Here is a 13454-nt window from a genome sequence, read left to right on the forward strand (position 1 = left end):
GAAAAAGCGTGGATATAACAACCACATCCAATAATTCGTTCGACAATCTATATGGATTAAACTCCAATATAATTACAAGAGCACCAACTTAAAAGTGAGACTCAATCAAGAAATATATCAAAGAATTTTATCTCTTTCTCAATACAATCAACAAATCGAACAGTTAGAAATCCGTGAACCTAATTGATATGAGAAATAACTTGGACGGTACCAAAGACCAATGCCCAAGTGTCAATCAAGTTATATCCAACAAACAAGGTCGGATATATCAACTGTGATTGAACTACGCACAACCTGTAATATTTCAATTATATAAACAAATATAATACGGAAAAGAAATAACAAAGACACAAGAATTTTTGTTAACGAGGAAACCGCAAATGCAGAAAAACCACAGGACCTAGTCCAGATTTGAACACCACACTGTATTAAGCCACTACAGACTCTAGCCTACTACAAGTTAGCTTCCGACTGGAATGTTGTTGATCCCTAACCAAGTTTCGCACCGACTAAGGTACAGTCACGTTCCTTACGCCTCTAGAACCACGCAGGCATCTGCGAACTTGATTCCCTTAGCTGATCTCACTCACAACTAAGAGTTGTTACGACCCAAAATCGAAGACTTATAAACAGATATGTCTCCCACAGATATTCTATCATTTATTTTGTTTATTCCGTCTTTTGATACAAAGATCAAAGTGAACATGAATCAACTAATAATCCAGTCTTATACTCCCAAAGAGCAGCCTAAAAGTATTAGTCACCTCACAATAACCTAACTGATTAAAAAAAGAAGTTATTGTGGAATCACAAGAGTCTGAGACGAAGATTTGTCGTGATTACTTTTTATATCTTACCTATCGGAAACGAATCTCGAGTACATCTTAGAGAAGATAAACCTGAATACGATAGAACAAGTAAGATCAGAATAATACACAACTACAGAGAAAATAGTTGGATCTGGCTTCACAAATCCCTAATGAAGTCTTCAAGTCATTAACCTAATAATGGTTTTGGAAACCTAGGTTAAAGAAGAATCGACTGTAGTTTGCAATTAGGACACACAGAAGTATGGGGATTAGGTTTCCAGATGCTATTACAAAACAAATCATTTTCCCGACCAAACACGCTATTACGGAACTTGACATCTGTGTTGGTGAGTCGATTAGATTTAGATAATAAATGAGTTCATCGTTCACGCCGAGATAAAATTTGAAAAACCTAACCTGTTTCTTCAATCAGAGCAAGTCTTATGGTGGAATCCAAACTATTTCAAGTGTGGAAAAACCATGGAATGTCAAGTATAGTGGCTTCCAAGTTGGGGTCTTCCACAAAAAATCCAACACAAGGTTCCACGGTTTCGTGGAAGGGTTCGTAGAATTCATCTGAACGCCAATAAGAATAGCGTTAAACGCAATTAAGAATGGAGCTAAAAAAACGCAATTAAGAATTGTGTTTTTTTCCGTAGATTTAAAATGAGTGGTTGAAATCTAACGGCTGAAAAAAAACTCCATTCTTAATTGTCTTTTTTTAGCTCCATTAAGAATAGCGTTTCTACTATTCCACCATTACACTTGCGCTTCCATCCACAGTTCCAAGTGCTGAGGTGGCATGGAAGATGAAAGACGAATGGATTCCACCGCAAGACTTGCTCTCATCTAAAAACCCTAGCAAAACCTCACCACATTCGTCTTCAACAACAATATCCACCATGCTTTTTTCAGCCCCTTCGTCTACTCTCTTTCGCAACCCCAGAAGATGCAGCTGCAGAACGTAGACGCAGAAAACGCTGTCTTCGTAAGGAACCACCATCTAACTCATTAGGCCAACCCCAACGTCGTCCTTTAACACCTATTAAAAACCCTAACCCTAACTCACCAAACCTTAAATTGATTCGTGGAAAATGACCCTGAAGAGGCTTGATTGTACACTCGCCATTCCATTTATTTCAATTGTAGACCTACTGTCTTTACTTGTTATGCAGTTATGGCTGCTCTTTTCGACAATCCAAATATCGATTCAATACTCAAGCTGGAGTTGTTCCGAGTGTGGTAACATATAATTTACTAATTAATGCTTATTGTAATTGTAGAAAAACACTGATACTGCATTGAAACATTATCGACAACTTATTGATAATGCCCCTTTTAGTGTGTCTCCGACTACTTATAGGATTTTAGTAAAAGGATTAGTTGATAATTCAAAAATTGAGCAAGCTTTACCACAGAAAGATGATATGATTGAAAAGGGTTTAAAACCTTACCTGATCCTGCTGTTTATAATTATCTAACGTTAGGGCTTTTGAAAAATGGGGATTCAGATGGTGCTCTGAGTTTGTTTGAGGAGTTAAGGCGAACATTGGGGGGACTGTTTTAGATGGAATTGTTTATGGGAATTTGATGAAAGCTTACTTTTTGGAAGGAATGAAAAAGGAAGCAATGGGATTGTTATAATGAAGCTGTTGGCGAGATTTCTAGTATTAGAATGAATGCTGTTGCTTATAGTCCGATTTTAGATGAATAAAAATGGGAAATTTGGTGAAGCTTAGAATTTGTTTGACAAGGTGTGCGAACATAATCCTCCAATGAAGATAATTGTAAATTTAGGGACTTGTAATGTTATGGTTATTGGTTTTTGTGCATTAAAGAAATTTAAGGATGCAATTGAAGTATTCAGAAATATGGGTGAGAAAGGGATTAATCCTGATGAAGTTAATGGATGTTTTGCTAATGGATGCTTGTTTTTCGGAGAATCGGGTGGATGATGCTAATGGGTATTTTGAGAAAATGTTGGAATCTGGGTTGAGACCTAATTTGGTTGTTTTTAACAAGGTTATTGATGGATTGATTGAAGCAGGATAAATTGATGAAGCCAAGTTGTGTTTTGATCAAATGGTAGAAAGATTGAACCCTGAGGTATCCTGTTTCGAGTGTATGCCGAAGACTTTGAGCGAGACAGGGAAGCTCGAGGAGGTGCTTAAAACAATTGATGGCATGTTGAGTGATGAAAGTGTAGGTTTGAGTTCAGAGATGAAAAAATATGTATCCTACGGACCGAGGAAAGAAGGGAGAGATGATGAATTGGTTCAATTGATTGAGGAGAAAGAGCGAGAGAAGGAGGAGAAAGAACGGCAGAAGGCGGAAGCTCTTGCTAAGGAAGCTGAAGAAAAAGCAGCAGCAGCGGAGGCAGCAAATGCTAGGTCTAAGTTTTCCGTTGGGGATTTTCTGGGTTCTAGTGTTGAGTCTGTAGCAGGGAATAGTGACAAAGAGGGTACAGAAGAAGGCACAGAAGAAGTTCCTGCTGTTGTGGTTGTAGAAGAAGTTCCTGCTGCTGAGGCCGTAGAAGAAATTCCTGCTGCTGAGGTCATAGAACACTCCATCAATGGTGATAACTTGAGCAACAAAGTTAAAACAGGAGATAAAGGATCATTCGAGCAGGTAGTTGCATGAATAATCTATTTTCTGTTGATTCCTTGCAAATAATTATGAGTATATGTTGTCACTTTAGTGCTCCGTTACTTTATGGAAACTGCATCCTACATATGTCACAATTTCAGGGTTCTGTTACTTATGGAAATTGCTCCCATATATTGCACTAAAACGTATGAATTGCAGATATTCAAGTTATGCAGGTTTTAACTGTTTTGTTTCTGTAATCTGTATTAGAGTTTAACTTGCCTAATGCATAATTAGTACCTCCAATATGTTTCCGCATGTTTTAGATCCCCAGATTCTAACTGAACCCCCTTAGCAGCCTTGAAAACTTATGTGGAAAAAGTTTGCAAAATAGTTATACCACGTCTGCTAAACTCTGTTACAGTATCCATTCTTTTAAATGATAATCCTAATTGTCGTATTCTATTATAACCCAAATTATCAAAAATTTAACCCAAATTGTACTATAATAGTAGTATACTGTTATAGGATACTATTATAACCCAAATTATAACCCAGGTGTCAATAGATAGTGATAGTACTGATATCTTAGGTTGATGAAAGTGTTTTTTAGCATAATGGTATTACTTATTAGCACGTTGACCGGATATCAGCAGGTTGCCGTTGAAAACGAATAGTAAATTCTAAGCCAGGGACCACCTTGGCACGTTCTTCCACTATGCTGCCGATTCATTGGCCGCCGAGATAGTGTCGAATTAACAACATATATTATGATTATGAGAAACAGAAACATTTTAATGCATGCCGACTACTTACATCGTCAAGTGTGTAGGCCCGAGTATAATTGTTATTCTCTAATTGCATATTCGAGTTGCTAAGCGGAAATATATGGGAGGTACTAATTTGGGGATATAGATTGTGGCTGACATACCAAATCTGTTACGAATGCCTTTATATATCTTGTTTTTGTTTCTCACGTGAAAAGTCTTGCAGGTATTGCCCTGAAGGGCATCTAAAACATGCCATGGCTACAGTCGTCATTTTAAGAACCGGGTTCGCCACTGGGTTGATGGCGCCCTTAATGATCTGAACAAGTTCCCAGATATAATTAAGCATATGATCAGAGATTCCATTTTGATCGCATCCCTGCAGTACTTGAGCTGTGTTCCCAGGCTGGTGCCGACATCTTTGATCAAATTTTACTCTCTATTGGTAAAGATGGTTTTGCTTCTGATGCGTCTATTTCGCCCCTACAGCTTACTTGTTTGACAGTTCGAACTTTAAAAGGCATGGGAGGATATGAGAGAAAGGGTGCAAAAGCTGTTGTTGTTTATGCTGCTTAAGTTTGCAAGTTTTATGACGAATTTCATGTTGGATCATCTGGGCACATGGCTGCGCTTTGTGGGGTGTTCAGATATGAAACTTGGAGAGGAACCCATTTTGGAAGACAGCAGGGGTCGACGTTTTGCTTCTTCAGAAGATCATATGGCGGAGGCAAAATCAAGATCCAACCGTGTTATAAGATAAGGGGTGTTGAGCTATGCATTCACGCTGGAGCACATGCCCTGAGCAAGTATTATGTGTATAGCGAGAGCAAATGGTTCGTCTCCAGCTCTTCATTTATTCTGAGATTGGCTCTCTGATAGCACCAAAAATTCTGTCCTCCAAACAGAATCACAGATTACTTGATTAGGAACTTCTTGAAGTCAGAGGTTTCTTATGTCTATGGTCTTCAACTTCTTGGAGCTGACTTATTCAGGTGTGGATTAGAGACTGCTGACTGAGTTTATCTCAGGAGGGTTCGGTGCCAGGAGGGTTCCCTGGTATGTGTTACTATCTTAACTGTCATATCAATCACAAGCCATTAAATCATTCTTCCACTTCACTTGCTAGTTTTTGGAATAAAGTTGGTTTTCTGACTAGAAGTTCCACCAAGTTTTGGTTTCAAACTTTCATTTATTTTCTGAGATTAAACTTCGTAATTTTTATGAAATCTATCTAGTTCATGGGCCAGGAAACACTTCAACTATAGCAATAGCCATAATACACTGATATATTGTAAATGTCTTCCATTTCTTATGACGGTAGTAGAGTTTCATGCTAGCAATAGCCATGCTCATACCACAGAACCATGAACTTCAATTGAGCAACAGTAATTTTGTCGCTTATAGCACAAGAAGCATAAATTATGGTCTAAATTTTGATTTTCTGTCCTGGTTTATGTACAGGTGCAACACTGAGGCTTGCAGATTTTCCACTTGTAAGTTCAAAAAATTTGACATTGCAGTCGTTTCTCAACTCTAATCCTGTAATCCATTCAGCCAGAAACTGTCTACCAACCTTCATACCTATTAACTTCTTCACTTGAAGATATGTGTGAGTAGACATTACTTCCAGTAAATAGTTATGAAACTCGTCTGTTTCGTTAGTGATTCTAACCTTCACAGCAGAACTCTTCTTGTTGATTGCAACTTCAGAATCCCAGATCCTTCAATTTATATAAATAACTTGATTGGCGTGAATTGAAATGAAAGGGTATTCACATATGACAAGAGTGTCATCCAAAAAGGGATTATGGTTCGACTAATTTTCTGATGATGCAGTAGTCAATACTCGGATTTGATTATTCTGTTAGATATTGCTGAAAAGTATTCTTAACCTTATCAGTCATTTGGTTTTTTCACAAGCATTTGCAAGATGTATGGCATCAATATTTGTTGCTGCTCCAATAGAATCATTAATAGAGAAATAGAAAGAATTAAGTGAATATTCATCTCCACTACTAGTAAAATTTGTACTCATTTTGGTAGTATCTACACCGTTAAATTTCAACGGTTGAAGTAGAATCTAACCAAACTAAATACCCACTGAATTTTTAATGGCTTCAATAGATTGTATTGGAAAATTAGGAAAAATATCAGTCGTTTTGTACGAGGTACAGATAAGACAATACAAGGATGACCAACCATAACAGTGGCTAACAGTGCTCTGTATACTGCAAAAAGAGTACAGCCACTCTTACATTTGTCTCTGTTTTAACTTTTAACCACTTACAAAGCTCCACTTAGGTGATGTAAACAAGTAGTTGTGGTTAAAGGCACTGACATTGTTACCACTAAGAAGTCAAGTGGCACTGACATTGTTACCACTCTTGGTAGTTTCACTTTTTCTTCTTCTTCTTCTTCATTTTCTTGTGAAATTTGACTGGAGACATAAACAAGAAAATGGGTTCTCTGCAAAATTACAGTAGACCCTCTTTTTTCAAGGTGATGATGGGAGATTTCAGAAAAAAGCTTGTAAGTTGCTCACATTTCTTCTGTTCTAACATGTTCATTCTCCCACTGATTTTTGAAAATGGGTTTGATTTGTTTTTGGGTTGTTGTTAACTATATCATAACCCACTGTGGTTTAACCCAAAAAGAAGAAGAACAAGTGAAACCTTGTTCTGATCTCTCAGTATTGATTGAGGGAAAATTGGTGAGGCTTAGAGGAAGAAGAATAATGCTATCATTACTTTCTTGATTAACTAGTAGTTGCATTAATTGCTGATTAAATACCTGAATTTGTGTATGTTTATGACTCAATTATGCAGAAACTGCCAGTAAATTTCATCAAGAACTTTAAGGGGATGGTACCCTACGATTCGATCCTTCAAAGTCCATCAGGATGTTGGAATGTGGAGATTAGAGAAGAAGAAGATGGTGGTTTATCTTTCTGGGAAGGGTGGCCTGATTTTGTCCAAGCACATTGTTTAGGCCAGGGGGATTTTGTGACTATGAAGTATATTGGTAACTCGCAGTTTGCTGTTATGCTGTATGGTAAAAATGGATGTGAAAAGGTATTGCCGTCTTCTACAGGTAACAACGGTGTAAAATCGATTCCCTCAAGGAAGAGGAAAGAATATGGAGAAACAAGTAAGAGGCAATTCACTAATTCTGGTTCCGGGTTTGATCAGCATAAGTATCATGCAGGCGATACTGGAGGAGATTCGCTTAGTTCTGGCAAAAAGAAATGTAAGTTATTCTTGCGATATTTATGCATATCGTCTCTTTATGAATGTTTATAGGCTCATGCAATTAGCATAATCCTAGCTAACAGAGTTTCCTATGTGTATTTGTAGGTGCATTGTTTAAATGCGGTGCACTGAAGAGAAAATCAACCCTCATAGAGGGAAGGATAAGGGTTGATCAAGAAGAGTGTTCGGGCAAAGGAAAGCCGTGTTTTCGCTTCTTTTGGACAGAGAATAAGAAATATCGAATGGTGAGATTTCTTACATCATTTTTCTCATGTCGCAACTATCTGAATGTACCATGTTGTTCATCATGGTGTTAATGTAATTTCTTATAGATAGCGATCTATGAATTCTACTGCAATTGAGTTTAATTATATATTGATGGTTTATGTCTCTTGCAGGAGATTCCCCAAAAGGTATTAAGAAAAATAGGAAGGACATTATCTGATATCGTCGCTCTGAAAAGCGCCAATGGTAAACTTTGGAATGTGGAATTGAAGAGATCTGGAGGCAAGGTTTGGTTTTACAAAGGTTGGAAGGAATTCACAGAACATCTCTCTTTAAGGGATGGTTATGTTTTGGGAATCAGTTACAATGGGAATTCACATTTCGATGTGCGTATTACCAACTACATGGATGATTCGGTAAACCAAGGAGATTCTAATCCTAAGAAAAGGTGCCGGTTGAGCAAAAGGGAAGAAGATGATGACGTGATACGGTTGGACTCACCTCCATCCCGTCCTCATGTTGAAAGTAAGACATATGAGGAAAGAGCGCAGTTGTCAGTTCCTCCTGGTTTTAATACCCCCATGCAACTCAACAAAAATAAGGGTGCCAAGTCTTTGGTTTCAGATGAAACCAGGTGTGTAGGAAATGAAAGAACTCCATCAGGTTACCGTCTACCGGTTGTTAAAGAAGTAAAGAGTGAAGACACGTCTGATTCACCTGAGGCCTCAAGACATTTGCAGAAATTATCATGGAGAGCCGGCAAGGAAAGAGTGGCTGAAGTAACCAAGTTATTCAAGCCTCAGACTCATTCTCCTTTCTTTGCAGTTTGTATGCGAGATACCTATCTAACTTACCCATATCTGGTGAGAGATCTTGACCTAAAAAGTGTACTCTTTTACATTATTATCACTATTATTTTGTCTGGAAAAGGAATTTATATGCTAAGCTAACAATTATGCATAAGTTTCAGACAAAACATCAGGTGGATGATGTACCCAAGTTTTAGGATATCTACAATGCACATCATAGATAGAGTTCCCGGTTTGTTATAGTAGTAAGAACAAATTTACAATACAAGACGGGGTAACTAATTTGCCATCTGTTTATGTGGTCTACCTGTAATGAAATTTTTTCCTACTTGTGCAGCATATTCCCTACAACTTCGCCAATAAACATCTAAGGAAGACCATAAAGAATGTCGTGGTTCGAAATTCAGAGGACAGAGTCTGGACGCTTGGATACTGGATGGGAGATTCTTCAGCACAGCTATGTTCCGGTTGGACTTCTCTTAGACGAGATTTACGTCTGACAGAAGGCGACGTTTGTGTTTTTGAGCTGCTTAAGGGAAAAGATACAGAAATGAGAGTTTCTGTATTCAGGAAGATCGACAATGTGCTCACCAGGATATGATCGGGGCACAAAAAGGTGTCATGCTTATGTTTTAGTTTATTCTATGGAAGTACTAATGTATGGTAGTTTCAATTGCTGTCATGATTTAGCTATTAATCCCGGCACTGTTTTGCATCTCACCAAATTCAGCTGAAAGTTTAACTCCCAGTAACTTGTGCGGGCGTGCTGCCTGGATCTATATGCTACAATTGATCGGCGTCATGTTTATATGTTTTTAATAGCTCTTTGTTTCTGACCCTCTTTTGAAGCTTCTATCAGAAGAGATAGATGATATCATAATAGGAATTACAAAATAAAATGAACAACGCTTCTGCACTTGCTCCAAAAATGGCGTTTTTTTTTCAGACGAAGCAGGCCGAGGTTGAGCCATAGAATAGACAAATGAAGATGTATAGTATAAAGAAGAATGAAGGATGAAATTTAAGATGAAAAGGAGAGCTGTTTTTTTTGTTTTTCTTTGGTGTTGTGGTGTTTTTTGTGTTTGTACTTTGGAATTTTGTGCTAACACTGAGTACTCTTACGGCAATTAAGAGCACCAGCACCTGAAGTAATGGAACCAACCATGGATGAAGATTTGGCCCCAAGACTTGAAGCTCTGGCATAGCTGGCGGAGACTCCTTTTCCTGATGGTGTAAAAAAGGCTCCATTCAGTAGCAAATCTCCTTCAGATCTCCAGTTCCAGTGCTTCCATCTACCAGAATCTGTTTCGACTCTCTTTGTCACCTGCAACACCCATCCATGAAAATTGATCAGTTGGAGTTAAATCACCCCAAAGGGTGAAAAGATGGTGACTAGAGAGTCAGAGAGAGCGAGTTTTGTAACCTCTTTGGCAAAAGGGTTGGCTGGGGCAAGGAATCGGTTGCCTTGGCTGTTGATGGTGGGATCTGCACTTCCACCAATAGCATACATTTCCCAGTGAGTATAGTCATTGTTCACTACATGGAAGTATCCATGTCTGCACCTGAAAATATAAATCCATGAACCACATTGACCAAAACTGTATATATAGATTATAAAGCAAAAAGATAAGTCTTTTCATTTTCTTACCTTGGCATCCTTTGCCTGAGACCCTCACCAAAATGATTGAATGCAATGGTTACTTGCATTACCTTGTCTCTGGTATACGAGTCGTCATGACCCAGCAGCATCACCTATTGACATTTGAAATATTGGTTGGTTAACTAACAGAATGGATGATATAAAACAAATTCCGTTTAGTTGTGTTATTTACCTCATTGTGGTGAGTGAAGTAATTGTTAGAGATAGTGATGGCAGTGGAAGCCATGATAGCATCAATAAGACCATCAGCACAGTTGGAGAGTGAGTTGTGATCAACCCAGATATGGCTAGATCCAGAAATGGAGATACCATCACCATCAGACAATGATCTATATTCGTAGTGAGACGGGGAGTCTAGAACCAAAGCATTACCAGTGGGTTTACAGTCGTGGATGTGGATTCCATGAATGATAACATTGGTTATGTACTGAATAGTGATGCAAGCTCCATTTGCGATATGAACATTGACACCACGGCCATCAATGGTCTTGAAACTATTCATGATAAGCTCTTGTTTGAGAGTGATGACCATGTCACGCTTGAACACAATCCAAAGTGGTTTGTCCTGAATGACTGCATGACGCAGGGTTCCTGGTTTGGGATTCACAGCGTCGTGATCACTTGGGTCAGTGACGACATAGTAATCTCCATCTCGACCACCAAGAGCTTTACGCCCAAAACCGATACCACAGTCTGCAAGACGCTTCCTGTTTTTGTGCCAGTCTTTGTCACAGCGCCAGCAATCATCAATTGGATTGCCACTTCCACATGAGAAATACCCGCCCAGGTTCCTCCTTTCAGTACTATTACGTATAGTCCTGTTCATTCAGAATCAATTAATTCAGGTTATCATCCAAATGGCTTAAATTTTAAGTCAAAGGCTACAAAGTAGTCAAAATTCGCTCTCTAAATTTTAAGTCAAAATTTTAGTTGGGTCAACTCGAGTAACTGCAGAGGTCAAGTTTTTCTTACTGTTCTTCAACCTTCACATAATCAAAGTTCACTTTTCATGTCACGTTGATCGCAGTAAATGTAGAGGCGGTGTGGGGTGAAATTAAGTGTCGGTGAGGTACTACCCCTATCTATCTACCTAAGAAGTTGGCAAGAAGTGTTTAATTTGAAGGGAGGAAACAAAATAAATGCTAGGGGTAAAAGAAAGAAAAAGTACATTAAATGAAATAGGTTAGATATAAATGCTAGGGATTGCTTTTTTTTTTTTAAGCAGTAGAGGGCTTAATGGCTGGTCAATATTTTGTCGGTATGGTCAACTTACATAATAGAATAATTTATCTTTAAAGTTCCGAATCAGAGAAAGATAATATAAAAAATTAATCGATTCTAAAACGTTTTAGAGCTAACACTCCCTCGATTTGTTGCAATTTAAGATTAACTTAGAAAAGTAACAATGTGATCATTTAAGTGGACGACTTTACGAAGAAGAGCAGCAACCTGTTTATACACAATCTGAGTGAGAAAAGACAAAGGAATTGAGTTGATATCCGATTATGGAATGGAACCCATGTCAAACGTAATTACTACTAAGCTGGGAATCACGGACATTGACACAGGACACGGACACGACATGGACACAGATACTGGCAAAAATCCAAAATCATCATGATACGGACACGTCTATAAATATATCAATAAAATGGTTCTTATATATTGCAAATACATGGAAAAAACTTAATTTTATGCTGTTAGTTTAGCTCACACGTAGAAAAATTAATTATTATAGTGATTTTTTGACATAATAGGTTACCAAACTACTAAAATGGAGAATACATTTCTGGACGTGTGTCGACACTGGGGACATGGGGAACCACGTGCTCTTGTGTTCAGAGTCTGGAGTCTATCACATGCACTCTCACTATTACGTACAAGACAATAAACGAGCAACCCCTGTTTCTATGAAAGCCACCACCTTTTCAGAATAATGCATCCTAAGTTCCTAACCATTAACTTGCTGCAGTGCAGAACTCCAGTCCTACTCCCAAAAGTACTTTATCTTTTTTCTGGTGACTATTAGTTTCATAAACCATGTTTCTTATTCTTCAGATGATTTGTAACTAAACAGTCAAGTTGATGACCATTAGGCACTATAAAGTACTACAAAAGTGTGGTGCCTCCATTGTTTAGTTTGTTTCTTTTACGTTTTAAACGATTGTCAAGCAGGGATCATCATTAAAAGTAAAGGTAACAATCCACCATGTGATCATATTAGCCAAATTTGGTTTTTGTGATTTTTTAGAAAAGGGATACACTTACGTAGCTACTTGGGAAGCAACTTCATCAGGATCAGCTACTGCATGTTCATGGGTCCACTCCTCCTCTGGCCTGAAAAAATTTAATAAAATTCGCAAGATAAGAACACGGTTTAACTTTTAATTGTTTATAGATTTTTTTATGAAAACAAAAGATGAATCAAACCCATGTTCTTTTCCTGATGGATTGTTTCAGGTGAGCGTTTGGCATTTTCTATACCTGACAAATTTTCCTAGTATATGGATCAAAAACAAAAACAGGGTTTTGGTTTTTGTTACAGAAACAATCAAGACTCGACGGAGATTCGTACACTGCACAAGACTGTACAAAACGGAGTAAATTAAGTGAATGAACGTCTAAAAAGAATTTGTTTGCAGAGACAAAAATGATAAAGAAAACCTTAAACTGTTTAAATCCCCGCATTAATAAGATTTTGGAGGTACAAACATCTATTCTCTACGGCCATAAGGAAGGTGAGATTTCGGAAGGACGATTTTGTGAGCGAAAAGTTAATGCTGTTCTTCTAGGAATTTTTTCGGATCAAGCCGTAACATCAATGGACGTTTTGGATCTGTCGATTCTTATTAGAAGAACAGTTTAATCTAGTAACTCTACCTTAAATCCGCCATTGTTGTTGTGTTTATTGTGGAGCTCTGTAATTGCTTTGTTTGTTGTTGAATCCTTAACAGAAACAAAAACGTAGAAATAAATCAGTACAAAAACATGAGCAAATAACCAAAATCTCACAAAAACAGAGCTTCCATTTTCACACTCTGAGCAAAAACCTCTGCTATTGGAGTAAATTAAAGTTACATGTAGAGAGGAAAAGCAGTTGTTCTTCTTCTGCATTTACTCACTCTTTTTTGTGTAGAAAAAGAAAAACAGAATTATACCTCAAATCAGAGTTCTCCTTTTTCTCTACTTGATCAGCCATTATCAGTATAACAAACAGTAATAGAGTAACCAGACATAAGCTTAAACACCTCAAAGAAACCGCCATTGTTTATAATCTTAGGGGAGGGTTTCAATTCGGTTTCTTTGGATGTTGAAGAAGAAAGAGAGTGGGGAGTAAGAGAAAAACTTGT

General features: G+C 37.8%; 2 protein-coding genes across 3 annotated transcripts; one reads left to right on the forward strand and one right to left on the reverse strand.

The window, feature by feature from the left end:
• The first annotated feature begins 1736 nt into the window (after nt 1–1736).
• On the forward strand, nt 1737–9197 carry LOC113320958 (B3 domain-containing transcription factor VRN1-like). Of its 2 annotated transcripts, none has more exons than XM_026568859.1 (7): nt 1737–3437; nt 4389–5218; nt 5624–6691; nt 6988–7408; nt 7516–7655; nt 7809–8498; nt 8782–9197. In XM_026568859.1, exons 3-7 carry the CDS (start codon nt 6620–6622, stop codon nt 9043–9045), a joined length of 1587 nt encoding a protein of 528 aa, XP_026424644.1. In that variant the 5' UTR covers nt 1737–3437; nt 4389–5218; nt 5624–6619; the 3' UTR covers nt 9046–9197. The 2 variants fall into 2 exon arrangements, with proteins under 2 accessions (XP_026424644.1, XP_026424645.1); XM_026568860.1 differs by having other exon boundaries at nt 5624–5655.
• Nucleotides 9198–9338: 141 nt separating this feature from the next.
• LOC113320959 (probable pectate lyase 8) lies at nt 9339–13454 on the reverse strand. Its single transcript, XM_026568861.1, has 7 exons — nt 13263–13454; nt 12985–13050; nt 12373–12441; nt 10277–10922; nt 10093–10196; nt 9868–10006; nt 9339–9768 (listed from the first exon to the last, which is right to left on the reverse strand). Exons 1-7 carry the CDS (start codon nt 13367–13369, stop codon nt 9547–9549), a joined length of 1353 nt encoding a protein of 450 aa, XP_026424646.1. The 5' UTR covers nt 13370–13454; the 3' UTR covers nt 9339–9546.

The sequence above is a fragment of the Papaver somniferum genome, chromosome 11, assembly GCF_003573695.1.
Source record: "Papaver somniferum cultivar HN1 chromosome 11, ASM357369v1, whole genome shotgun sequence".
NCBI classification, from domain to species: domain Eukaryota; kingdom Viridiplantae; phylum Streptophyta; class Magnoliopsida; order Ranunculales; family Papaveraceae; genus Papaver; species Papaver somniferum.